Source organism: Mytilus trossulus, chromosome 5 (assembly GCF_036588685.1).
Source record: "Mytilus trossulus isolate FHL-02 chromosome 5, PNRI_Mtr1.1.1.hap1, whole genome shotgun sequence".
Lineage (NCBI taxonomy): Eukaryota > Metazoa > Mollusca > Bivalvia > Mytilida > Mytilidae > Mytilus > Mytilus trossulus.
Window position 1 is genome coordinate 13,818,909 of NC_086377.1, and position 27,788 is coordinate 13,846,696.

The 27,788-nt window shown below is 34.9% G+C and overlaps 1 protein-coding gene across 1 annotated transcript in view; it reads left to right on the plus strand.

Annotated features, from left to right (window-relative positions):
- LOC134717630 (neurogenic locus notch homolog protein 1-like) overlaps positions 1-27,421 on the plus strand; it is a 28,881-nt gene extending 1,460 nt beyond the window's left edge. The window contains exons 2-20 of the mRNA XM_063580124.1: positions 3,771-3,890; positions 4,503-4,622; positions 5,235-5,354; positions 5,943-6,062; positions 6,675-6,794; positions 7,415-7,534; positions 8,152-8,271; positions 8,910-9,029; positions 9,643-9,762; positions 10,379-10,498; positions 16,502-16,621; positions 17,234-17,353; positions 17,966-18,085; positions 18,674-18,793; positions 19,402-19,521; positions 20,140-20,259; positions 20,875-20,994; positions 21,582-21,701; positions 27,318-27,421. Of these exons, the coding sequence (XP_063436194.1) occupies positions 3,771-3,890; positions 4,503-4,622; positions 5,235-5,354; positions 5,943-6,062; positions 6,675-6,794; positions 7,415-7,534; positions 8,152-8,271; positions 8,910-9,029; positions 9,643-9,762; positions 10,379-10,498; positions 16,502-16,621; positions 17,234-17,353; positions 17,966-18,085; positions 18,674-18,793; positions 19,402-19,521; positions 20,140-20,259; positions 20,875-20,994; positions 21,582-21,701; positions 27,318-27,421 (2,264 nt within the window). The remainder of the gene's footprint in view (positions 1-3,770; positions 3,891-4,502; positions 4,623-5,234; positions 5,355-5,942; positions 6,063-6,674; positions 6,795-7,414; positions 7,535-8,151; positions 8,272-8,909; positions 9,030-9,642; positions 9,763-10,378; positions 10,499-16,501; positions 16,622-17,233; positions 17,354-17,965; positions 18,086-18,673; positions 18,794-19,401; positions 19,522-20,139; positions 20,260-20,874; positions 20,995-21,581; positions 21,702-27,317) is intronic.
- Positions 27,422-27,788: the final 367 nt, after the last annotated feature.

The following is a 27,788-nucleotide window of genomic DNA, read 5'->3' on the forward strand; positions in this document are numbered from 1 at the left end:
AAGTAATTGATTCATTCACTGATTTGTATAAATTATAATATAATTCCTCTTTCCAAAGCGCTTCCAAATGTACATTCAATTCTTATAATCTTAAAATTCTCCATCAATCCGAAAGACTAAAGAAAATATTCCCCGATCCGCCTATCGTGGTATTTAAACGTAATAACAACATAAAAGACATCTTAGTGCACAATAAGCATATTTTATCAACAAACTAATGGATGTGGACCATGTGGTAAAAATTGTGCATTATGCTCACATATAAATGAAACCAAGGTATTTTGTGACAACACCGGCAACGAATATACCAATCAGGGACAAATAAATTGTAAAACGTAGGCGTGATATACATGATATATGCAATTAATTGTACAAAATGTGAAAAAGTAATATATGTAGGACAAACGGGTGATACGCTATATCAACAAATGCTATTGAACTTTTCAAAAATACGAACAAGGAAAACAGAAGATCCAGTAGCCAACCATTTCATTCAGAACAATCATTCAATGACAAATTTGAAAGTTACCGCCATAAAGAGAGTATTTGGGACAGAAACTTGCAGAAAACTAAAGAAGCCTTTTGGATGAAACAATTAAAAACTTTAGAACCTGAAGGACTCAACACAATGTATGAACGATAATAAATATATTTATATTAAAAAAGCGAAAAACGCGGCAAATGAACGTCATAGAAGTTATTATAACGTAATGTATCCAAACGCTGTAATTGTTGTTTCAATGGTGTAAGTTATGGCCGAAACGTATGGGAATATCACAGTAGCATGCGTTCGAATCCCGGCGAGGGAAGAACAAAAAAATTGAGAAAGCAAATTTACAGATCTAACATTATTGGGTTGATGTTTAGACGAATTAAATATATAAATATATATAGATAACGAGTTAAATAAATGTATACATGTATATACGAATACGAATACAAATTTGTTTATTATAGTGACATTGTGTATATATACAGTATAACAGTAATATATGTCAATACAATGTTTGTACGCCTGGCCAATTGGACCTATACGTCACTTAAAAATATACATCTTTAAATCATTTCATAGTAGAGTCATATAGTTCAATTATATACATAAATGAATTGTCTGCGGTTTGTAAATGCTTGTAAAATATATTTAGTTGTCCTTCTTTGAAAATAAATTAAAAGTTGTATTAATTGTTCACGGTGTGGCAATGATAAATATAAATATATATATTCATATTTATTACATTACAACATTTTTTTTATTCTAACAATTTGTAATTTGATTTGATATTTATTCTGTCATTCATTTAATTTTCTTTGTGTATTTGTTATAATCTTTATGCCTCTCGGGGCCCAAAATTTGATCAGTCAGTTTATCTCATATCTTACCTTAACTTATATTTGAGAATGAGCGTATCTTTGGAAATGCAAATGCTACCCGTTCATTTTAGCTCACCTGGCCCAAAGGGCCAAGTGAGCTTTTTTCATCACTTGGCGTCCGGCGACCGTCGTCGTCGTTAACTTTTACAAAAATCTTCTCTGAAACTGCTGGACAAAATTTAACCAAAGTTGGCCACAATCAACATTGGGGTATGTAGTTTAAAAATGTGTCCGGTTACTAGGCCAACAAACCAAGTTGGTCACCATGGCTAAAAATAGAACAAAGGGTTAAACTGTAAATTTTTGCTTATAACTCTGAAACCAAAGCATTTAGAGCAAATCTGTCACGAAATAAAATTCAAGTCAATCAAGTAAAAGTCTGTTTGCCCTGAAATTTCAGATGAATTGGAAGTTGAGTTTCCCCCCTCTTAAGATCCTCTGTTTTTTTTATCAATTGATTGATTGTTAGTTGATAAACGTCCTGATCGAATATGTCATGCACAATTAGGACGAGAACAAGTTAATAATAAATAAAATAGGAAATCTTGTAAAAATAAAGGCCGGGCTGATGGTCAGGGAGATTTGGACTGCCAATGGAAAATGAGGATGAATTGGATATGGACAGATATTTTGCCTCACAACAGGCCACCTACGGACCACTCAAATAGTTGTTGCCAAGGTTCTTAACGTGCAAAGAAAGTGGTACTCTCTGTACACGCGACATCAGATTAAACGTCCCCATTCTGACCGGACGTGGCTGCAAACTTGATACATCCCACACAGCTAAACAGACGTCCAACTTTGGCAAGCGTTATACAGCCGGTCGGAAGAAGAATGATTGACGTGTTTGCCTGCTTTACGCCGCATAAGCACAAAAGGTTATATCGCGATGGGAGCTAATTCGAATATTTTTATAATTTAAAGTATATTTTAAAAAACATACTCTAATAAACTTAAATTCTAGGCTAAAGGGAATTGGTTATTTAAAAAAAACAATCAACACTAAATTAACGAATAATAATTAAAATCGGTTTAAATGAATACAACATTATTATATTTTATATAATCCAACTTCTTTAAAGAATAAAACGTATTTGTATAATATATATAGGAAAACTATTGAATAAATCAAACATATTTTCTGACATTGAAATGCTTCCTACGAATATCAGCAAAGTCAACGCAATTATTTAAAACATGTTTGATAGTATACTTGCAGTTGCTAGGTATACATTGAGGTTTATCTTCCTTTTTGAAAGATACTCGTGTGTTTTTCTGCTATTACCAAAACGTCATTGGACAAAATATCAATCACAGCCATTGGAAAATGGAGATAAATTACTGTCAAAAATATAACCTTAGGGGAGAGGACGCATTGAAGAAAAGACCGATATGACAGTAGGATTTCTATTCAAACTCATATGCAATCTTCGTTACGCGTAATTTCATGGTTAACTTGTTGACTCAAAGACACGATATATCATGTCCATTACATGGTGTGTATTTGAAACAACACCAAAAAAACATAAAATCTACACATTGTGATTCTGTGACAAAAAAGGGTTGAAACCCCTGAAACAGGTTTCAATTGGACTGGTGGTACTCACGGATTTAAGTCTGTTATCACAAGAATACCAAGAATACCATATATTATTCCACCTTGGAGTATCAAACAATTTATTAAGCTTGTTCATGTTCAAATATCATTTTAATAGATCCTGCGCCACTCGATTGTGACTCAAACCCATGCAACAACGGCGGAGAGTGCACTGATTTAACGGCTGGTGAATTTCATTGTGAGTGTGATCTGGAATGGACAGGACCCACATGTAACGGTAGGATTTCTATACATTACTGTTAACCAACTTATTTTCACGAGCGATTTATTTTCGCGGCTTTCGCGAGTAGAAAAAAAAACGCGAATTTTAATCGCCGGGAATATGTAAAACGTCCATTATTCCTTATTAAACTCCATCAAGTAAATCAGAATATCGCGAAATTAAATACCCGCGAAGTGGTCTAGAAAGGGTAAAACGCGAAATAAAGTATCCGTGAAAATAAGTTGGTTTACGGTAATCATTTCCGATATGTATTACTCTTTATTCCCTCGTGGTTTTGTCTAAACTTAATACACGACTGATATGAAATTTCAAGAAAAATGATATATTGAATTATTTTCTCTAATACATGCTTTTTAACTTAACAGTAACTTTCTTTCTGGCAAGTCAAATTTAAATAATTTGTTGTTTGCGTAACGTTCAGCGCCAAATATTACATGCATGTTAAGGACGAAAACTTTTAATCACTATATACAATAGATAGGTGCTGTAATAGAGGCATACCAGGATGGCTGTCGAAATAAAATTAAGCTTGTTCATGTTCAAGTATCTTTTTTATAGACGCTGTGCCACCTGGTTGTGACTCAAACCCATGCCTTAACGGTGGAGAGTGCACTAATTTAACGCCTGGTGAATTTCATTGTGATTGTGGTCTGGCATGGACAGGAACCACATGCAACGGTAGGATTTCTTTACAAAAATCATTTCAAATATTTTATATAACTCTTTATTCCCTCGTGATTCTCTCTAAACTTTTTACAAGGCTAATGTGAAATTTCAAAGAAAGAATAATCACTATCTGTTTTTGTGAATATGAATATATGTGTACGCATGACTGCACGTGGATGCGTACTTGTACATCCCACCCAGCCAAATGGACGCTTCAAAGCGAGGGTTATACAGCCGGTCGGACAAACGGCAATGGTGGTCATTTCTCTTTTCCCCAATCACTTTAGGGGAAGGAGCGCATAGAAGAAAGGACAATATGATAGTAGAATTTCTATTCAAACTCATCTGTAATCTTCGTTACTCGTAATTTCACAGTTAACTTGTTTGCTCAACGCCATGATCTATCATGTATATTACATCGTATTTAGTTAGAAGACCAGATAAACATTAAATCCACATATTGTGTTTTGATGCTAAAAGGGTTGATTCCCCTGAGACAGGTTTTAATTGGACTGGTTTTACTGACGGATTTAAGTCTGTTATCTAAAGAATACTATATATTATTTCTTCTTGTAGTATTTAAAAATGAAATATGCTTGTTCATATTCAAATATTTTTTTATAGACGCTGTGCCACCTGGTTGCGACTCAAACCCATGCCTGAACGGTGGAGAGTGCACTAATTTAACGCCTGGCGAATTTCATTGTGATTGTGGTCTGGCATGGACAGGAACCACATGCAACGGTAGGATTTCTTTACAAAAATCATTTCAAATATTTTATATAACTCTTTATTCCCTCGTGATTCTCTCTAAACTTTTTAGAAGGCTAATGTGAAATTTCAAAGAAAGAACAATCACTATCTGTTTTTGTGAATATGAATATATGTGTACGCATGACTGCACGTGGATGCGTACTTGTACATCCCATCCAGCCAAATGGACGCTTCAAAGCGAGGGTTATACAGCCGGTCGGACAAACGGCAATGGTGGTCATTTCTCTTTTCCCCAATCACTTTAGGGGAAGGAGCGCATAGTAGAAAGGACAATATGATAGTAGAATTTTTATTCAAACTCATCTGTAATCTTCGTTACTCGTAATTTCACAGTTAACTTGTTTGCTCAACGCCATGATCTATCATGTGTATTACATCGTATTTAGTTAGAAGACCAGATAAACATTAAATCCACATATTGTGTTTTGATGCTAAAAGGGTTGATTCCCCTGAGACAGGTTTTAATTGGACTGGTTTTACTGACGGATTTAAGTCTGTTATCTAAAGAATACTATATATTATTTCTTCTTGTAGTATTTAAAAATGAAATATGCTTGTTCATATTCAAATATTTTTTTATAGACGCTCTGCCACCTGGTTGCGACTCAAACCCATGCCTGAACGGTGGAGAGTGCACTAATTTAACGCCTGGTGAATTTCATTGTGATTGTGGTCTGGCATGGACAGGAACCACATGCAACGGTAGGATTTCTTTACAAAAAATCATTTCAAATATTTTATATAACTCTTTATTACTTCGTGATTCTCTCTAAACTTTTTACAAGACTAATGTGAAATTTCAAAGAAAGAACAATCACTATCTGTTTTTGTGAATATGAATATATGTGTACGCATGACTGGACGTGTATGCGTACTTGTACATCCCACCCAGCCGTCGGAGAAACGGCAATGGTGGTCATTTTTCTTTTCCCCAATCACTTTAGGGGAAGGAGCGCATAGAAGAAAAGCCAATATGACAGTAGGATTTCTATTCAAATTCATCGGCAATCTTCGTCACTCGAAATTTCACAGTTCAACTTGTTTGCTCAACGCCATGGTCTATCATGTATATTACATCGTACTTATTTAGAAGAAGACCAGCTAAACATTAAATCCACATATTGTGTGTTTTGTGCTAAAAGGGTTGATTCCCCTGAGACAGGCTTTAATTGGACTGGTTTCACTCACGGATTTAAGTCTGTTATCTCAAGAATACTATGTATTATTTCATCTTGTAGTATTTAAAAATGAAATATGCTTGTTCATGTCCAAATATTGTTTTTTTTATAGACGCTGTGCCACCTGGTTGCGACTCAAACCCATGCCTGAACGGTGGAGAGTGCACTAATTTAACGCCTGGTGAATTTCATTGTGATTGTGGTCTGGCATGGACAGGAACCACATGCAACGGTAAAATTTCTTTACAAAAATCATTTCAAATATTTTATATAACTCTTTACTCCTTCGTGATTCTCTCTAAACTTTTACAAGACTAATGTGAAATTTCAAAGAAAGAACAATCACTATCTGTTTTTGTGAATATGAATATGTGTGTACGCATGACTGCACGTGGATGCGTACTTGTACATCCCACCCAGCCAAATGAACGCTTCAATGGGAGGGTAATACAGCCGATCGGAGAAACGCCAATGGTGGTCATTTCTCTATTCCCCAATCACTTCTAGGGGAAGGAGCGCATAGTAAAAAGGTCAATATGACAGTAGGATTTCTATTCAAACTCATCTGCAATCTTCGTTACTCGTAATTTCACAGTTAACTTGTTTGCTCAACGCCATGATCTATCATATATATTACATCGTATTTATTTAGAAGACCAGATAAACATTAAATCCACATATTGTGTTTTGATGCTAAAAGGGTTGATTCCCCTGAGACAGGTTTTAATTGGACTGGTTTTACTCACGGATTTAAGTCTGTTATCTAAAGAATACTATATATTATTTCTTCGTGTAGTATTTAAAAATGAAATATGCTTGTTCATATTCAAATATTTTTTTATAGACGCTGTGCCACCTGGTTGCGACTCAAACCCATGCCTGAACGGTGGAGAGTGCACTAATTTAACGCCTGGTGAATTTCATTGTGATTGTGGTCTGGCATGGACAGGAACCACATGCAACGGTAGGATTTCTTTACAAAAAATCATTTCAAATATTTTATATAACTCTTTATTACTTCGTGATTCTCTCTAAACTTTTTACAAGACTAATGTGAAATTTCAAAGAAAGAACAATCACTATCTGTTTTTGTGAATATGAATATATGTGTACGCATGACTGGACGTGGATGCGTACTTGTACATCCCACCCAGCCAAATGAACGCTTCAATGAGAGGGTTATTAAGGCCGATCGGAGAAACGCCAATGGTGGTCATTTCTCTATTCCCCAAACACTTCTAGGGGAAGAAGCGCATAGTAAAAAGGTCAATATGACAGTAGGATTTCTATTCAAACTCATCTGCAATCTTCGTTACTCGTAATTTCACAGTTTACTTGTTTGCTCAACGCAATGATCTATCATGTATATGACATTGTATTTATTTAAAAGAAGACCAGATAAACATTAAATCCACATATTGTGTTTTTGTGCTAAAAGGGTTGATTCCCCTGAGACAGGCTTTAATTGGACTGGTTTCACTCACGGATTTAAGTCTGTTATCTCAAGAATACTATTTATTATTTCATCTTGTAATATTTAAAAAATGAAATATGCTTGTTCATGTCCAAATATTTTTTTTATAGACGCTGTGCCACCTGGTTGCGACTCAAACCCATGCCTGAACGGTGGAGAGTGCACTAATTTAACACCTGGTGAATTTCATTGTGATTGTGGTCTGGCATGGACAGGAACCACATGCAACGGTAGGATTTCTTTACAAAAACATTTCAAATATTTTATATAACTCTTTATTCCTTCGTGATTCTCTCTAAATCTTTTACAAGACTAATGTGAAATTTCAAAGAAAGAACAATCACTATCTGTTTTAGTGAATATGAATATGTGTGTACGCATGACTGCACGTGGATGCGTACTTGTACATCCCACCAAGCCAAAAAGACACTTCAATGCGAGGGTTATACAGCCGGTCGGAGAAACGGCAATGGTGGTCATTTCTCTTTTCCCCCATCACTTTAGGGGAAGGAACGCATAATAGAAAAGCCAATATGACAGTAGGATTTCTATTCAAACTCATCTGCAATCTTCGTTACTCGTAATTTCACAGTTGACTTGTTTGCTCAACGCCATGATATATCATATATATTACATCGTATTTATTTAGAAGAAGACCAGATCAACATTAAATCCACATATTGTGTTTTTGTGCAAAAAGGGGTTGATTCCCCTGAGACAGGTTTTAATTGGACTGGTTTTACTCACGGATTTAAGTCTGTTATCTCAAGAATACTATATATTATTTCATCTTGTAGTATTTAAGAATGAAATATGCTTGCTTATGTTCAAATATTTATTTTTATAGACGCTGTGCCACCTGGTTGTGACTCAAACCCATGCCTGAATGGTGGAGAGTGCACTAATTTAACGCCTGGTGAATTTCATTGTGATTGTGGTCTGGCATGGACAGGAACCACATGCAACGGTAGGATTTCTTTACAAAAATCATTTGAAATATTTTATAACTCTTTTTTCCTATGTGATTCTCTCTGAAATTTCATATTAGTCTTTTAAACTTTTTTCAAGACTAATATGAAATTTCAAAGAAAGAACAATCACTATCTGTCTTTGTGAATATGAATATATGTGTACGCATGACTGCACATGAATGCGTTCTTGTACATCCCACCCAGCCAGATGAACGCTTCAATGCGAGGGTTATACAGCCGGTCGGAGAAACGGCAATGGTGGTCATTTCTCTTTTCCCCAATTACTTTAGGGTAAGGAGCGCATAGTAGAAAAGCCAATATGACAGTAGGATTTCTATTCAAATTCATCGACAATCTTTGTTACTCGAAATTTCACAGTTCAACTTGTTTGCTCAACGCCATGACCTATCATGTATATTACATCGTATTTATTTAGAAGAAGACCAGATAAACATTAAATCCACATATTGTGTTTTTGTGCTAAAAGGGTTGATTCCCCTGAGACAGGCTTTAATTGGACTGGTTTCACGCACGGATTTAAGTCTGTTATCTCAAGAATACTATGTATTATTTCATCTTGTAGTATTTAAAAATGAAATATGCTTGTTCATGTCCAAATATTGTTTTTTTATAGACGCTGTGCCACCTGGTTGCGACTCAAACCCATGCCTGAACGGTGGAGAGTGCACTAATTTAACGCCTGGTGAATTTCATTGTGATTGTGGTCTGGCATGGACAGGAACCACATGCAACGGTAGGATTTCTTTACAAAAATCATTTCAAATATTTTATATAACTCTTTACTCCTTCGTGATTCTCTCTAAACTTTTACAAGACTAATGTGAAATTTCAAAGAAAAAACAATCACTATCTGTTTTGGTGAATATGAATATGTGTGTACGCATGACTGCACGTGGATGCGTACTTGTACATCCCACCCAGCCAAATGAACGCTTCAATGGGAGGGTAATACAGCCGATCGGAGAAACGCCAATGGTGGTCATTTCTCTATTCCCCAATCACTTCTAGGGGAAGGAGCGCATAGTAAAAAGGTCAATATGACAGTAGGATTTCTATTCAAACTCATCTGCAATCTTCGTTACTCGTAATTTCACAGTTAACTTGTTTGCTCAACGCCATGATCTATCATATATATTACATCGTATTTATTTAGAAGACCAGATAAACATTAAATCCACATATTGTGTTTTTGTGCTAAAAGGGTTGATTCCCCTGAGACAGGTTATTATTGGACTGGTTTTACTCACGGATTTAAGTCTGTTATCTCAAGAATACTATACATTTTTTCTTTTAGTAGTATTTAAAAATGAAATATGCTTGTTCATATTCAAATATTTTTTTTATAGACGCTGTGCCACCTGGTTGCGACTCAAACCCATGCCTGAACGGTGGAGAGTGCACTAATTTAACGCCTGGTGAATTTCATTGTGATTGTGGTCTGGCATGGACAGGAACCACATGCAACGGTAGGATTTCTTTACAAAAATCATTTCAAATATTTTATAACTCTTTTTTCCCGCGTGAATCTCTGTAAACGTTTTACAAGACTAATGTGAAATTTCAAAGAAAGAACAATCACTATCTGTTCTTGTGAATATGAATATGTGTGTACTCATGACTGCACGTGGATGCGTACTTGTACATCCCAACAAGCCAAATGAACGCTTCAATGCGAGGGTTATACAGCCGATCGGAGAAACGCCAATGGTGGTCATTTTTCTATTCTCCAATCACTTTTAGGGAAAGGAGCGCAGACAAAAAAGGTCAATATGACAGTAGGATTTCTATTCAAACTCATCTGCAATCTTCGTAACTCGTAATTTCCTGGTTACTTGTTTGCTCAACGCCATGATCTTTCATGTATATTACATCGTATTTATTTAGAAGAAGACCAGATAAACATTAAATCCACATATTGTGTGTTTTTGTGCTAAAAGGGTTGATTCCCCTGAGACAGACTTTAATTGGACTGGTTTCACTCACGGATTTAAGTCTGTTATCTCAAGAATACTATATATTATTTCTTCTTGTAGAATTTAAAAATAAAATATGCTTGTTCATATTCAAATATTTTTTTTATAGACGCTGTGCCACCTGGTTGCGACTCAAACCCATGCCTGAACGGTGGAGTGTGCACTAATTTAACACCTGGTGAATTTCATTGTGATTGTGGTCTGGCATGGACAGGAACCACATGCAACGGTAGGATTTCTTTACAAAAATGATTTCAAATATTTTATATAACTCTTTATTCCTTCGTGATTCTCTCTAAATCTTTTACAAGACTAATGTGAAATTTCAAAGAAAGAACAATCACTATCTGTTTTTGTGAATATGAATATGTGTGTACGCATGACTGCACGTGGATGCGTACTTGTACATCCCAACAAGCCAAATGAACGCTTCAATGCGAGGGTTATCCAGCCGATCGGAGAAACGCCAATGGTGGTCATTTGCTATTCCCCAATCACTTCTAGGGGAAGGAGCGCATAATAGAAAAGCCAATATGACAGTAGGATTTCTATTCAAACTCATCTGCAATCTTCGTAACTCGTAATTTCACAGTTTACTTGTTTGCTCAACGCCATGATCTATCATGTATACTACATCGTATTTATTTAAAATAAGACCAGATAAACATTAAATCTACATATTGTGTTTTTGTGCTTAAAGGGTTGATTCCCCCGGGACAGGTTTTAATTGGACTAGTTTGACTATCGGATTTAAGTCTGTTATCTCAAGAATACTATATATTATTTCATCTTGTAGTATTTAAAGATGAAATATGCTTGTTCATATTCAAATATTTTTTATAGACGCTGTGCCACCTGGTTGCGACTCAAACCCATGCCTGAACGGTGGAGAGTGCACTAATTTAACGCCTGGCGAATTTCATTGTGATTGTGGTCTGGCATGGACAGGAACCACATGCAACGGTAGAATTTCTCTACTAAAATCATTTCAAATATTTTTTTACTCTTTATTCCTTCGTGATTCTCTCTAAACTTTTTACAAGACTAATATGAAATTTTAAAGAAAGAACAATCACTATCTGTTTTCGTAAATATAAATATAAGACCAGATAAACATTAAATCCACATATTGTGTTTTTGTGCTAAAAGGGTTGATTCCCCTGAGACAGGTTTTAATTGGACTTGTTTTACTCACGGATTTAAGTCTGTTATCTGAAGAATACTATATATTATTTTTTCTTGTAGTATTTAAAAATGAAATATGCTTGTTCATATTCAAATATTTTTTTTAAAAGACGCTGTGCCACCTGGTTGCGACTCAAACCCATGCCTGAACGGTGGAGAGTGCACTAATTTAACACCTGGTTATGTTCTTTTTCACGGGTTCAACCGAACATAAAGCATTTCTTTTCTATACAAGGCTTAATAACACAAAACACAAATATACTATGGGATGTAGGTTTGCAGCATCCAGTCTTTTAATAATTTCATTCGGAACATAAGAACATGTGAAAAAACAAAATTTAGAATGGCAGGTATTACGCCAAAAGACAGTCCTTATCACATTATCTTCACTAGAAGTATGATCAACATCCTGAACAATCTACAAAATATAATTACAAAAATTAGAAACAATTCACAACTACATGTAAATGAAAGAAAAGAAAAAAATGATTAAATACTGTAACTTTGGACAGTATACATGTGCATCTTTTGAATTGTACAATTCTATAAGAATAATCTTAATATACGTTTGAAAGACAGTACCAGTCCTATAGAACAACCATTGGTTTTTTTTTTTTTTTTTTTTTTTTTTCAAAACAAAAAATAAAAAATAAAAGTCAAACAGATCTTAACAGCAATTGATTTAAACGTGTAGACTGATTGAATGCAAACCGTCGAATGATTTAATTCCCGCTTAGGTATGCACGGGTGAATCCACCCGTGCAAATTACTACGCATAACGGTATTCGTTAAGCCTTATAACGAAAAGAAATTTATTTATGTTCTTTTTCACGGGTTCAACCGAACATAAAGCATTTCTTTTCTATACAAGGCTTAATAACACAAAACACAAATATACTATGGGATGTAGGTTTGCAGCATCCAGTCGAGACAAAAGGCAAAAGAGTGCCAAGGTATAAGAAACAGAAGCGCCTCCTCTTCGTAAACTATACAAACTAAATTGTTTTTGTCTAACCCTATTGCGCTTAAAGCTTATCTGGCTCTAGTATAAGATGAAGGCTTATATATTTTACTCAATACTAAGGTATCTTCTTGGGCCTGCAAAGAACAAAAATGTACTCCCTACTGAAGAATCAATCTTAAGACTTGCTGATTAAGTGAATAAGTCGGTTTATCAGTACTTGCTATCATAACTATACTACCTTGTCAATAAATATCGGTCTTGCTATTATGAACTATAGTGTCAACGTGTGTTTTATGAAAACTGATATCACTCATTATTATAAGCGAGAGTTCTTTGTATCTAAAAAATCAAGCATAAGCCAATTATAACATACAAAGTAACATACAGTTGGACAGGTTAGAATTATCATGATACAGGTTAAATTCTTTCTTTTGTATGGGTTTCGCCTATCCACCAAGTACAGATAATCACGACCAGGTCCGTGATACAAGCGGCCAGGTCCGCATATTAAACACATGTGCATTGTACAATCTACAGTTACAATACCAAAAAACATAAACCGGCAAGGTCCACATAAAGAAATTTTTACTTAAAATCCATTCATTCATCTTAGCATCAAGTTTCAATACAAGACATGGAAAGATATGCAATATCCTATCAAGATTTGCAATATCCTATCCTTCAAGGACAGAAAATCACGACCAGGTCCGTGATACAAGCGGCTAGGTCCGCATATTTAACACATGTACAATGTATAATCTACAGTTAAAAAATCAAGGTCCGCATCAAGAAATTTTTACTCAAAATTCCTTCATTCATTTTAGCATCAAGTTTCAATACAAACATGGAAAGATATGCAATATCCTATCCTTCAAGGACAGAAAATCACGACCAGGTCCGTGATACAAGCGGCCAGGTCCGCATATAAAACACATGTACACTGTACAATCTACAGTTACAACATCAATAAACAAAAAAAAGCGGCAAGGTCCGCACAAAGATAGTTTTACTCAAAATTCATTCATTCATTTTAGCATCAAGTTCCAATACAAGACATGGAAATATATGCAATGTCCTATCCTTCAAGTACAGAAAATCACGGCCAGGTCCGTGATACAAAGCGGCCAGGTCCGCATATTTAACACAGTTACAACATAAAAAAAAAAAAAACGGCAAGGTCCGCACAAAGATATTTTTACTCAAAATTCATTCATTCATTTTAGCATCAAGTTTCAATACAATGCATGAAAAGATATGCAAAATCCTATCCTTCAAGGACAGAACAACATCACGGCCAGGTCCGCATATTACTCACATGTACACTGTATAATCTACAGTCACAATATCAAAAATTAAAAGGCAGCAAGGTCCGCATAAAGATTTTTTTCTCAAAATTCATTCATTCACTTTAGCAACAAGTTTCAATACAAGCACATTTGAAATAAACCTATATTCGTTTAAGACCGAATTCTCAGCACATCCCCCGATGAAATAAATAGAAGGGGTTTCATAATCAACAAAGTCTTGCACTAAACCAACAAACTTGCCGGTGTCAACAGACTGCAGTATCGGCCAGAAAACTGTCGTTTTCATGTAAAGGATACCCAATGTACCGTTAGCTTTACATATAACTGAATATGTTTTACAGTGTAAGCTATTAACGATACATGTGACAAGAGCAAATTATTATCGATTGACCAGTCAAACGTGAGTGTATCAATTATAAAATGTACCTTTTGTTAAAGGATTAAAAAAAAAACAACTTTGAATTATATCTTGGGAGTTAAAAGCATTGTCACTTTAAGCAAACCGATCTAAGCTATTTAAAAGTCCAAATATTTTATCAAAATAATGGAAAAATCTATCGGACAACGACCAATCGTCAAAATCAAATATTGTCTTAAACTGATCCTCGGTAGTATTTAAAGTTCTTGGTATCCACTCAATTTTTAAACACATCGAATTTTCTATACAAAAATAACAAATCTCAATAGCTAGATTGGGCAAATCCAGTTTCATACTGCCAACTTCAGATATTTTAGCTACGTTTTGTTAATCAGTGAGTAGTTTAAAATTTATTTTAAAAAGATCCGAAAGCTTTCCAAGTCAGAATCACTGCCTTTAATTCTCGCCAAGTTGACCTTGAGATTTTAGTGAGACACGAGATCTAACTTAACTCCAGAGTCCCAAGAGGATCGATCATTTACTAAATGATGAAGGTGTCTTGTCAACATTTTACATAATTTACCTAATACGGGTGATAATGCAATGAGTTTACCAATATCCGCTGCAACTTTCCTTGCAGTCGTATTACAAAGATTTATAAGTGCTAAAAACAATACTATTCAAAATATTCGTACATTTTCTGTTCAGGTACACTTAAAGTATCCCTATGTAAATCCCACACAAAAAAAAACCAATATAGTCTAAACTTTTGAATGGCTTCCACACACTTTTTCTATAATTTGGCAAAAACACAGCTTACAATATAAATCAGACAATATTTCTTTTGACACTTTTAACATAAATGTTTCAGTATTTTCAAATCCAAGCCTATAATCTAGATGTACAATTATATTGAATCCTTTACTGTTTACTATGCCAATATTTTACAAGAGGGCGTACCATTTTAGTGAAAATGGAACAAGCTGAGCTCAGCACAAAAGACAAAGCTGAAGTGTTATATTTAACTTTTATGCATACGTTTTGGATTCATTTACAACCTCGTATTTAATTTTAAATAACATTTCGTATTGAAGTACGTGTCTGATGTCAAGAATCAACACCAATAAAGGATTAACAACAAAAGGGGGAGTGCTAACTTCCTTAGCGACTCACGTAAAACACCAAAAATACAGAAGTAGGTGCATCGGTAATTTTTAAAAAAAAATAGCCAGATTCAAGTATAGGCAAAACTAATTTTTTTAAACTGAACTCGGCCAATAAAAGTTTTTCTTTCCAAAAATGTAGGCTATAATATAAATGACATTTTAATAAATAACTCATTGTCATACTCAGATGTGTCTAAACATAAATTAAAGTCAATCAAAGATAATACCTCATTTGCAACTGCTGGTGTTGTAAGACCGCTCATTTCGGGACAGTTAGACGACCAATGTCCAGTGGAAAACAACGAGAAAGCATCAGCTGTAGGGTTGCTGGTAGGGTTATCATCTTCTCTCCTATGATGACTTCTTGCAGGTGCACGTTCATGAGTACTTTGGATTTCCTCGTCAGACATGAAGGAGAAAAAGTCAAACAGATCTTAACAGCAATTGATTTAAACGTGTAGACTGATTGAATGCAAACCGTCGAATGATTTAATTCCCGCTTAGGTATGCACGGGTGAATCCACCCGTGCAAATTACTACGCATAACGGTATTCGTTAAGCCTTATAACGAAAAGAAATTTATTGAATTTCATTGTGATTGTGGTCTGGCATGGACAGGAACCACATGCAACGGTAGGATTTCTTTACAAAAATCATTTCAAATATTTTATATAACTCTTTTTTCCCGCGTGATTCTCTCTAAACTTTTTACAAGACTAATGTGAAATTTCAAAGAAAGAACAATCACTATCTGTTTTTGTGAATATGAATATATGTATACGCATGACTGGACGTGGATACGTACTTGTACATCCCACCCAGCCAAATGAACGCTTCAATGCGAGGGTCATACAGCCGATCGGAGAAACTCCGATGGTGGTAATTTTTCTATTCCCCAATCACTTCTAGGGAAAGGAGCGCATAGTAAAAAGGTCAATATGACAGTAGGATTTCTATTCGAACTCATCTGCAATCTTCGTTACTCGTAATTTCACAGTTAACTTGTTTGCTCAACGCCATGATCTATCATGTATATTACATCGTATTTATTTAGAAGAAGACCAGATAAACATTTAATCCACATATTGTGTTTTTGGTGCTGAAATGGTTGATTCCCCTGAGACAGGCTTTAATTGGACTGGTTTCACTCACGGATTTAAGTCTGTTATCTCAAGAATACTATATATTATTTCTTCTTGTAGTATTTAAAAATGAAATATGCTTGTTCATATTCAAACATTTTTCTTTATAGACGCTGTGCCACCTGGTTGCGACTCAAACCCATGCCTGAATGGTGGAGAGTGCACTAATTTAACACCTGGTGAATTTCATTGTGATTGTGGTCTGGCATGGACAGGAACCACATGCAACGGTAGGATTTCTTTACAAAAATCATTTCAAATATTTTATATAACTCTTTATTCCCTCGTGATTCTCTCTAAACTTTTTACAAGGCTAATGTGAAATTTCAAAGAAAGAATAATCACTATCTGTTTTTGTGAATATGAATATATGTGTACGCATGACTGCACGTGGATGCGTACTTGTACATCCCACCCAGCCAAATGGACGCTTCAAAGCGAGGGTTATACAGCCGGTCGGACAAACGGCAATGGTGGTCATTTCTCTTTTCCCCAATCACTTTAGGGGAAGGAGCGCATAGAAGAAAGGACAATATGATAGTAGAATTTCTATTCAAACTCATCTGTAATCTTCGTTACTCGTAATTTCACAGTTAACTTGTTTGCTCAACGCCATGATCTATCATGTATATTACATCGTATTTAGTTAGAAGACCAGATAAACATTAAATCCACATATTGTGTTTTGATGCTAAAAGGGTTGATTCCCCTGAGACAGGTTTTAATTGGACTGGTTTTACTGACGGATTTAAGTCTGTTATCTAAAGAATACTATATATTATTTCTTCTTGTAGTATTTAAAAATGAAATATGCTTGTTCATATTCAAATATTTTTTTATAGACGCTGTGCCACCTGGTTGCGACTCAAACCCATGCCTGAACGGTGGAGAGTGCACTAATTTAACGCCTGGCGAATTTCATTGTGATTGTGGTCTGGCATGGACAGGAACCACATGCAACGGTAGGATTTCTTTACAAAAATCATTTCAAATATTTTATATAACTCTTTATTCCCTCGTGATTCTCTCTAAACTTTTTAGAAGGCTAATGTGAAATTTCAAAGAAAGAACAATCACTATCTGTTTTTGTGAATATGAATATATGTGTACGCATGACTGCACGTGGATGCGTACTTGTACATCCCATCCAGCCAAATGGACGCTTCAAAGCGAGGGTTATACAGCCGGTCGGACAAACGGCAATGGTGGTCATTTCTCTTTTCCCCAATCACTTTAGGGGAAGGAGCGCATAGTAGAAAGGACAATATGATAGTAGAATTGTTATTCAAACTCATCTGTAATCTTCGTTACTCGTAATTTCACAGTTAACTTGTTTGCTCAACGCCATGATCTATCATGTGTATTACATCGTATTTAGTTAGAAGACCAGATAAACATTAAATCCACATATTGTGTTTTGATGCTAAAAGGGTTGATTCCCCTGAGACAGGTTTTAATTGGACTGGTTTTACTGACGGATTTAAGTCTGTTATCTAAAGAATACTATATATTATTTCTTCTTGTAGTATTTAAAAATGAAATATGCTTGTTCATATTCAAATATTTTTTTATAGACGCTCTGCCACCTGGTTGCGACTCAAACCCATGCCTGAACGGTGGAGAGTGCACTAATTTAACGCCTGGTGAATTTCATTGTGATTGTGGTCTGGCATGGACAGGAACCACATGCAACGGTAGGATTTCTTTACAAAAAATCATTTCAAATATTTTATATAACTCTTTATTACTTCGTGATTCTCTCTAAACTTTTTACAAGACTAATGTGAAATTTCAAAGAAAGAACAATCACTATCTGTTTTTGTGAATATGAATATATGTGTACGCATGACTGGACGTGTATGCGTACTTGTACATCCCACCCAGCCGTCGGAGAAACGGCAATGGTGGTCATTTTTCTTTTCCCCAATCACTTTAGGGGAAGGAGCGCATAGAAGAAAAGCCAATATGACAGTAGGATTTCTATTCAAATTCATCGGCAATCTTCGTCACTCGAAATTTCACAGTTCAACTTGTTTGCTCAACGCCATGGTCTATCATGTATATTACATCGTACTTATTTAGAAGAAGACCAGCTAAACATTAAATCCACATATTGTGTGTTTTGTGCTAAAAGGGTTGATTCCCCTGAGACAGGCTTTAATTGGACTGGTTTCACTCACGGATTTAAGTCTGTTATCTCAAGAATACTATGTATTATTTCATCTTGTAGTATTTAAAAATGAAATATGCTTGTTCATGTCCAAATATTGTTTTTTTTATAGACGCTGTGCCACCTGGTTGCGACTCAAACCCATGCCTGAACGGTGGAGAGTGCACTAATTTAACACCTGGTGAATTTCATTGTGATTGTGGCCTGGCATGGACAGGAACCACATGCAACGGTAGGATTTCTTTACAAAAATATTTTATATCTCTTTTTTCCCGCGTGATTCTCTCTAAACTTTTTACAAGACTAATGTGAAATTTCAAAGAAAGAACAATCACTATTTGTTTTGATGTATATGAATATATGTGTACGCATGACTGGACGTGGATACGTACTTGTACATCCCACCCAGCCAAATGAACGCTTCAATGCGAGGGTCATACAGCCGATCGGAGAAACTCCAATGGTGGTAATTTTTCTATTCCCCAATCACTTCTAGGGGAAGGAGCGCATAGTAAAAAGGTCAATATGACAGTAGGATTTCTATTCTAACTCATTTGCAATCTACGTTACTCGTAATTTCACAGTTAACTGGTTTGCTCAACGCCATGATCTATCATGTATATTACATCGTATTTATTTAGAAGAAGACCAGATAAACATTTAATCCACATATTGTGTTTTAGGTGCTGAAAGGGTTGATTCCCCCGAGACAGGCTTTAATTGGACTGGTTTCACTCACTGATTTAAGTCTGTCATCTCAAGAATACTATGTATTATTTCATCTTGTAATATTTAAAAAATGAAATATGCTTGTTCATGTCCAAATATTTTTCTTTATAGACGCTGTGCCACCTGGTTGCGACTCAAACCCATGCCTGAATGGTGGAGAGTGCACTAATTTAACACCTGGTGAATTTCATTGTGATTGTGGTCTGGCATGGACAGGAACCACATGCAACGGTAGGATTTCTTTACAAAAATCATTTCAAATATTTTATATAACTCTTTATTCCTTCGTGATTATCTCTAAACTTTTTACAAGACTAATGTGAAATTTCAAAGAAAGAACAATCACTATCTGTTTTAGTGAATATGAATATATGTGTATGCATGACTTGACGTGGATGAGTACTTGTACATCCCACCCAGCCAAATGAACGCTTCAATGCGAGGGTTATACAGCCGGTCGGAGAAACGGCAATGGTGGTCATTTCTCTTTTCCCCATTACTTTAGGGGAAGGAGCGCATAGTAGATAAGCCAATATGACAGTAGGATTTCTATTCTAACTCATCTGCAATCTTCGTTACTCGTAATTTCACAGTTAACTTGTTTGCTCAACGCCATGATCTATCATGTATATTACATCGTATTTATTTAGAAGAAGACCAGATAAACATTAAATCCACATATTGTGTTTTTGGTGCTGAAAGGGTTGATTCCCCTGAGACAGGCTTTAATTGGACTGGTTTCACTCACGGATTTAAATCTGTTATCTCAAGAATACTATGTATTATTTCATCTTGTAATATTTAAAAAATGAAATATGCTTGTTCATGTCCAAATATTTTTCTTTATAGACGCTGTGCCACCTGGTTGCGACTCAAACCCATGCCTGAACGGTGGAGAGTGCACTAATTTAACACCTGGTGAATTTCATTGTGATTGTGGTCTGGCATGGACAGGAACCACATGCAACGGTAGGATTTCTTTCCAAAAATAATTTCAAATATTTTATATAACTCTTTTTTCCCGCGTGATTCTCTCTAAACTTTTTACAAGACTAATGTGAAATTTCAAGGAAAGAACAATCACTATCTGTTTTTGTGAATATGAATATATGTGTACGCTTGACTGGACGTAGATACGTACTTGTACATCCCACCCAGCCAAATGGACGCTTCAATGCGAGGGTTATACAGCCAGTCGGAGAAACGGCAATGGTGGTCATTTCTCTTTTCCCCATCACTTTAGGGGAAGGAGCGCATAGTAGAAAAGCCAATATGACAGTAGGATTTCTATTCAAACTCATCTGTAATCTTCGTTACTCGTAATTTCACAGTTAACTTGTTTGCTCAACGCCATGATCTATCATGTATATTACATCATGTTTATTTAGAAGAAGACCAGATAAACATTAAATCCACATATTGTGTTTTTGTGCTAAAAGTCTTGATTCCCCTGATACAGGTTTTAATTGGACTGGTTTTACTCACGGATTTAAGTCTGTTATCTCAAGAATACTATATATTATTTCTTCTTGTAGTATTTAAAAATGAAATATGCTTGTTCATATTCAAATATTTTTTTTATAGACGCTGTGCCACCTGGTTGCGACTCAAACCCATGCCTGAACGGTGGAGAGTGCACTAATTTAACGCCTGGTGAATTTCATTGTGATTGTGGTCTGGCATGGACAGGAACCACATGCAACGGTAGGATTTCTTTACAAAAAACATTTTAAATATTTTATAACTCTTTTTTCCCGCGTGACTCTCAAGACTAATATGAAATTTCAAAGAAAGAACAATCACTATCTGTTTTTGTGAATATGAATGTGTGTGTACGCATGACTGCACGTGGATGCGTACTTGTAAATCCCGCCCAGCCAAATGGACGCTTTAATGCGACGGTTTTACGGCCACTCGGAGAAACGGCAATCGTGGTCATTTCTCTATTCCCCAATCACTCTTCGGGAGAGAGCGCACTGGAGAAAAGGCTTATATGACAGTGGTATTCCACCTTGGGTATCAAACATTGAAATAAGCTTGTTCCTGTTCAATTATAATTTAAAAGAGGCTGTGCCCCCCAGTTCCGGATGATGGACAAACTATTGTAAAATGGGATAGAAATATATATTTGTTGTATAGAAACATGTCACCGACAAGTGTCTTCTAGGTATTTGTTGTGTTTTAAGGCTGTCCCAGGTTCTATTGTGTTCCTCTTTTCTTTTTTAAGCTTGTATCGCCCAACTTGCACATTGCTTTCTACGTATAACATGATGTATTTTATCTACTTTCAGTTATAAAACCAAACCCTTGTGACCCAAACCCATGTCAACACGGTGGAACATGCACACAGACCGGACCAGTTTCTTTTATGTGCCACTGTAGACGAATGTGGTATGGTGATAGATGTGAAGGTAAATATTTAAGAACACTTCAACTTTAATATAACTTTATGATGATGTATATGAGAGATGCTACTGGTACTTGAATTTACAGTCAAATCACTACAGTAAGTTGGATACATATTGACCTGATGTGGCATACATGTAAATCTGAAAGAAATTTTAGGCTAGAATCCTTATTTTAACACCTAAAGTTACATATTGATAACGTAAGTAATCTCTGATTTCATGAACAGTCACATAAGCAGACAGTGAACATAACTTGCTTTTCATTCTTAAAAAAGCCTGAGGTAATACGAATCTACCAATGAAGGTGACTGGGGAACATAAACATGGTCTTTTTCCAACAGGAATTTTAACCCTTGCCAAAGTGGATATAACAGCCACTTCCGGTCAGAATGGTGATGTTGTGAGGCATACCTTAAAAACTAAGGATTTTCTTATCCCAGGCATATATATTACCTTAGCCGTATTTGGCACGACTTTTTGGGATTTTGGATTCTCAATGCTCTTCAACTTTGTACTTTTTTGGTTTTATAAATATTTTAATTTGAGCGTCACTGATGAGTTTTATTTAGACGAACCGCGCGTCTGGCTACTAAATTATAATCCTGGTACCTTTGATAACTGTTTTCTGACCAATATTTGTTCATAATTTTTTATTATTAATTTGTCCTAGCCCTGAACATGCATGAAATGTTTGCCATTGGGCGTTTAGCAAATGAGAATCACTCAATCAACCATGTAATTCTACTTTATAGCTCACTGGGTTCTGAAGAGCCCCATGTAAGCTTATGCCATCACTTGGAGTGCGTTGTCGTCGTAAACTATTTAAAAAATCTACTGGGCAAAATTCCTTCAACATGTTCAAAATTCTATTAAATATTTCTAAAGGTAACTAGTTTATAAATTGTATCCGTTTTGAAAAATATGGCCGACATGGCTAAATTAGAACTCAGGATTAAAATCCAGTTTTCGGCTTAAATCTAAAAATCAAAAGCTATTAGAGCAAATCTGACATGGGGTAAAAATGTTCAATAGGTCAAGACCTATCAGCCCTGAAGTTTTCAGACGAATCGAACAATCCATTGTTGAGTTGCTGCCAGTGAATCGGTAGTTTTAACTAATTTTTTTTCAGTATTTTGTTAATATTTTGAATATCATTATAGATATTTATTACTGTAAATATCAAATATGTTCGGCAGGTAAGATCTATAAAAAAAGGTAAATATGACCCCTTAATGAGTTATTGCCCTTTAAAGACACTTTTACACAATTTGTTCATCTAGTTTGCTAACATTTCAAAATCTTCTCTGAAATAATGTTGAATCCATTTTGTTTGTTTTGTGTCCGTCTTTTATCTTCCTGGTTTGTAATTATCTTGACATAGATATAGGAAGATGTGGTGTGAGTGCCAATGAGACAACTCTCCATCCAAATAACAATTTAAAAAGTAAACCATTATAGGTTAAAGTACGGCCTTCTAACCTTACATGCAACACAATCGATGCACTTTTTTTATCCATTTATTGATTATGTCTTATTGTTTCAGATTTCAAATGTCCCGATTTAACATGTTCTCCGAGTGAATATTACACAAGATGTCACAACAAAGGATGCGATATAAAAAGATGCCCGAACTATCCGAACGCCCATTGCTGGTAAGATTTAATGTTTATTTATATCAAATTGTTGCATGATTGATTGATCAATAATTGCCTTACGCTGCATTAGTATAAACTCGCGGTGAGAGCTGTCTCAATATTAGAACAATTAATAAAAGTAGGAAGATGTGGTATGATTATGAATGAGACAACACTCCAATCAAGCCACAATGTGACAAAACTTAACATTTAAAGGTACAACCTTCAACAAGGAATCATGGCTCACATCGAACAATATAAAGAGGGCCTAGAAATTACAATTCGTCAAAAAAATAGTTACAGCGATTTTTTTAATGCCTACAATTTTTGAACTGAGTTAACTTGTCAAGTCAAAAATGAAAGGTAACAGATTGAGTTAACGTTTTTTGAACGAAGATAATGCAATCATATTTCTATTAATTTTGACATACCCTAGTCAACTGACTCAGGCAATCAGTACCCCTCTCCCATTTTTAAGAAATTGTCGGGATCCTCTACTAATAAAGGTAAATTCAGATACGTGCTTATAACGCATGTTAGAGTTGTTGAGATATTTTATTCGATACAGGTAAACTTTAAAGGTAAATTAAAATAGTTTCTAATTACTGAAGGGTGAATGGGGAATACAAATATTCTTCCGACCGGCAGTAAAACACAAGCAAAAGTGGGTTGGCTGTGCGGGCTACGTTAGGTCAGTATTGGGACGTTAAATCAGGTGCCTCGTATCAGTTTCTTGAAATTGAATAACTGCAAAATTTGTGTTTGTCATATTTTCTTATAGTAACAAATGTTGTGACGGGTGCAAAACTGTATTCTACACTAGCGGAAGAGGAAGAAAGATACCATATTGGCAGTGCGGCAGTAAGTACAACTTATCTCCCAAGTTTTGGTGGGGTTCGTGTTGTTTATTCTTTAGTTTTCTATGTTGTGTCATGTGTACTATTGTTTTTCTGTTTGTCTTTTTCATTTTTAGCCATGGCGTTGTCAGTTTGTTTTAGATTTATGAGTTTGACTGTCCCTTTGGTATCTTTCGTCCCTCTTTTTTTTGAATATTTACTTTCGTATTAAACGGTATTTATATAATATAAAAAAAGACAGACACATCACGTAAACTACAGAATGAACTTTAAGAATCCTATCAAAAGCGGATGCTATCGGGTGCTAAAATATTATACAAATAATGATATGTAATAATCGATATGATTTAAAATATTTTTCAAAATAATTAATTACATTTCATTCAATTTAAGATAAACGATTCCATAATATCTTGTGACTTTACAATATTATGATGTAATTTTCGATCTTAAATGAATTTTAGTTTGAATCGTAACTGTAGTCAAGAAATTCCCACATATTTCTTTTCTTTATAAGGCCTTCCCTTCTCTTTATTTAAAAAAGGGAGAAAAGTACCTTACAGTAGATACAAGATTCGAAATAATGGCATGAAATAAATTTTGCACCATGTCAATAGTTTGGCATAGATACTGTCTGTTTTATTTATGATATTCTCTCAATAATTGTCTCACCTACACTTGTAGTTAAGGACCGCCATCCTTTCAACAATATACTGTATTTGAGCTGTTTTGGTGGGTTCTTACATATTCGAGTGTAACTTTTGACCGGTAACACGCGTCTGGTGTTTATAATTTTAAGCCTGGAATCTATGAGGATTTTATCTTACAGGAGTAAATTCAGTAAAAAATATCCCATTAACTTCAATGTTAACCTACTCGTTCAATTTCATATTTCATTCATTAAAGTACAAATGTTGCCCCATCTTTTACAACCATCAAAACATAGGGTCATGCGGCATTTTCGGGCCTTCCACATGGCTTTGTTTACAATCACTGTAGTCTCGCACTTAATTCCTACAATAAACCCCATCACTTTTCAATAATGTTTCTAAACCAAAAAAATTCATTCAGCTTTTTTAATTATTTTTTTTAACCTCAGATTTGATCCATCTTAAAAAAAAATATTGCACACTTCATCTACCAATCGTTGCAGCACAGGTCTTCAATTTTGTACTGAAAGCTCTCCCCCAAATGGGCTGTCCCTGCTGTACTGAATTAACTCCTACACCATGTACACCAACAGGTAACTAATGAGTCTGTCGCTCTGTTTCTATTGCTTATTAAATATATGTCAATATTTCACCTTAACAAACATGTTTATAAGTATGTTTCCTTCCGATAACAAATTTGATTTTCTTCTCGTCTATTTTCAGATTTTGGTAACTACTTAGACCAGAAGTGGAGTGTACAAAGATACAAATAGACAACATAGTTCTTGTACTAGTAGCATACATGTTGCTTTATTGCAAATAAAGAGATTCAACAATATATTATTGTAGTTTAGTTTAATATAAAACAATTTTTTTGGTCTTGTCTAAATATATGAAAAATATATTACCGAAAACCAGAGGTACCATGAAGCTGTACGTTTATTTGACATTTAAAAAAAAATAAAAACAGGTAAAAAGAACTGGATGATGTGTCAGTAAATATCTCATATTGATCTTCATTTTTCGTTCTAAAGGAAGTTAGATGCTCAGGTAAAAAAAAAAGAATTGTTTATAACATAGGTATATATTGATAGGAGATTAATTCAGGAATCAAAAAAGCAAAAATATATAGGGATCAATGTGCTTCTTTTCTAGATATAAGCCATTGTAGTTTTGGCGGGAAAATGTTCTCTCTTGATTTTTCAGTGTCCAGTTAAAGTTCTCAAATATTATTAAATATAAATAAATGAGATTTTATAGGACTTTTACAAATGTCTTATAATTATACATGTAAAAGATTTATAAAAGAAAAATGAGGGTCAATTTTTAAATCATTCAAATGAATAAAAACCAAAGGTCTCCGAAAATCTGACAAAAAATCCAAAACATGACAAGCAAACATACTTAAGTTTAATTCTATCTATCATGGTTGTCAATAATTAGGTTTGTTCCGTTCTTTTACGCAAATTTAATAGTGCGTTTATTTATTGGAACGGCACATATTTGTTTCCACCTAGAGCGATTCGATCCAAAAAAATTGCTTTATCTGTCCTATTAGAAACGAAATAATTCACGGGGGCTTGAACATATAGTGATTTTACCACGGGTTGCCCCTTATGTCGATATTTACCCCTTCGTTATCGCTTTCGCTCAGGGGTAAAATATTTGTCCTAAAGGGCCAAACCGTGGTAAAATCACGATAAATTCAAGCCCCCATAAAATTTCTTTATTACTGATATAAGGAGTAGAATGGTGATTTCGCCAGTACTGACGAAATACTATTTGGATGATTATGTTGGCTAATTTACTCATTTCGTACTACAAACCAGATTATTTATTCGGACATTACACTTATATGTAGATCTTTTTAAATGATGGTTTTGCTACTTAAAAAAATCACTCTTTTTACTGAAGTTACAGATAAAGCACAAAGTCGTCATTCATGTGCAAAACTAGCGAATACGCCAATATCACTAATTTGCAGACCTGTTGGTGACCTTCTGCTGTTGTCTGCTCTATTGTCGGGTTGTTGTCTCTTTGACACATTCCCCATTTCCATTTTTAATTTTACTTGTTCTGCCTGCCAATTTGAGGTAACTTCTCTTTTTCCTTTTTTTTTTAACATATATTCAACGAATATTTGTATTAGATGAATCTTACTCTCAGGGAGTGTGTCATGCACTTCTGGACAATTAATTTTCCTCGTGGAACTTGCGAAAAGGAGTTAGAAAATACCAACGGCAGGGTTACGCTGTATTTATCAAATCTTTTAGGAATTGTAGGTCCTCAAAGGTCTCTCTCTAACTTCGTCTTTTATTTGTTGTCATTTAACTTTTATTTTATTCGAGTGTCACTGATGAGTCTTTTGTAGACGAAATGCGCGTCTGACGCACATACACAATTTCAATCCTGGTATCATACAAATTTTTTATCCTGGCAACTATGATGAATTTATTTACTTCCTCTAAATTATTTCAGACTTTCCCTCAAGTAGAAAACAAGATCGTAAATTTGCAACTACAGTAGATTATAACCATTCAGTCAGTACTTCCAAAGAATTAAGCATTCAAACTGTAGTTTAAATTCTTTTTTGCCAGGTGAGTCGCCGGTCAACAATAATACCCGTATGACAAGTGAAAAATCCCTTAAAATTCAAGTTTCTGATGGCATCTCATTGGGAGCCATTATATAAAAAATAGATAAAGAGAAAACATGGTTCCAATAATAAATCGTTATTAAAAGTTTATCGTCTTCTCGTGAAGAAGACCCGTTAAGTCTATTTGTTAGTAACAGGAATGTTTTGTTGAATAGTACGCAAAGGTCAAACAAACCTTCACTTTTCACTGTGTCCATTGAACCGTGGACAACTGCAATTCTTGTATTTTCTTATATTTCAAAAAATGATCAACAATCTATTGTTTAACTTAAATGGAACACATGCACTATCCA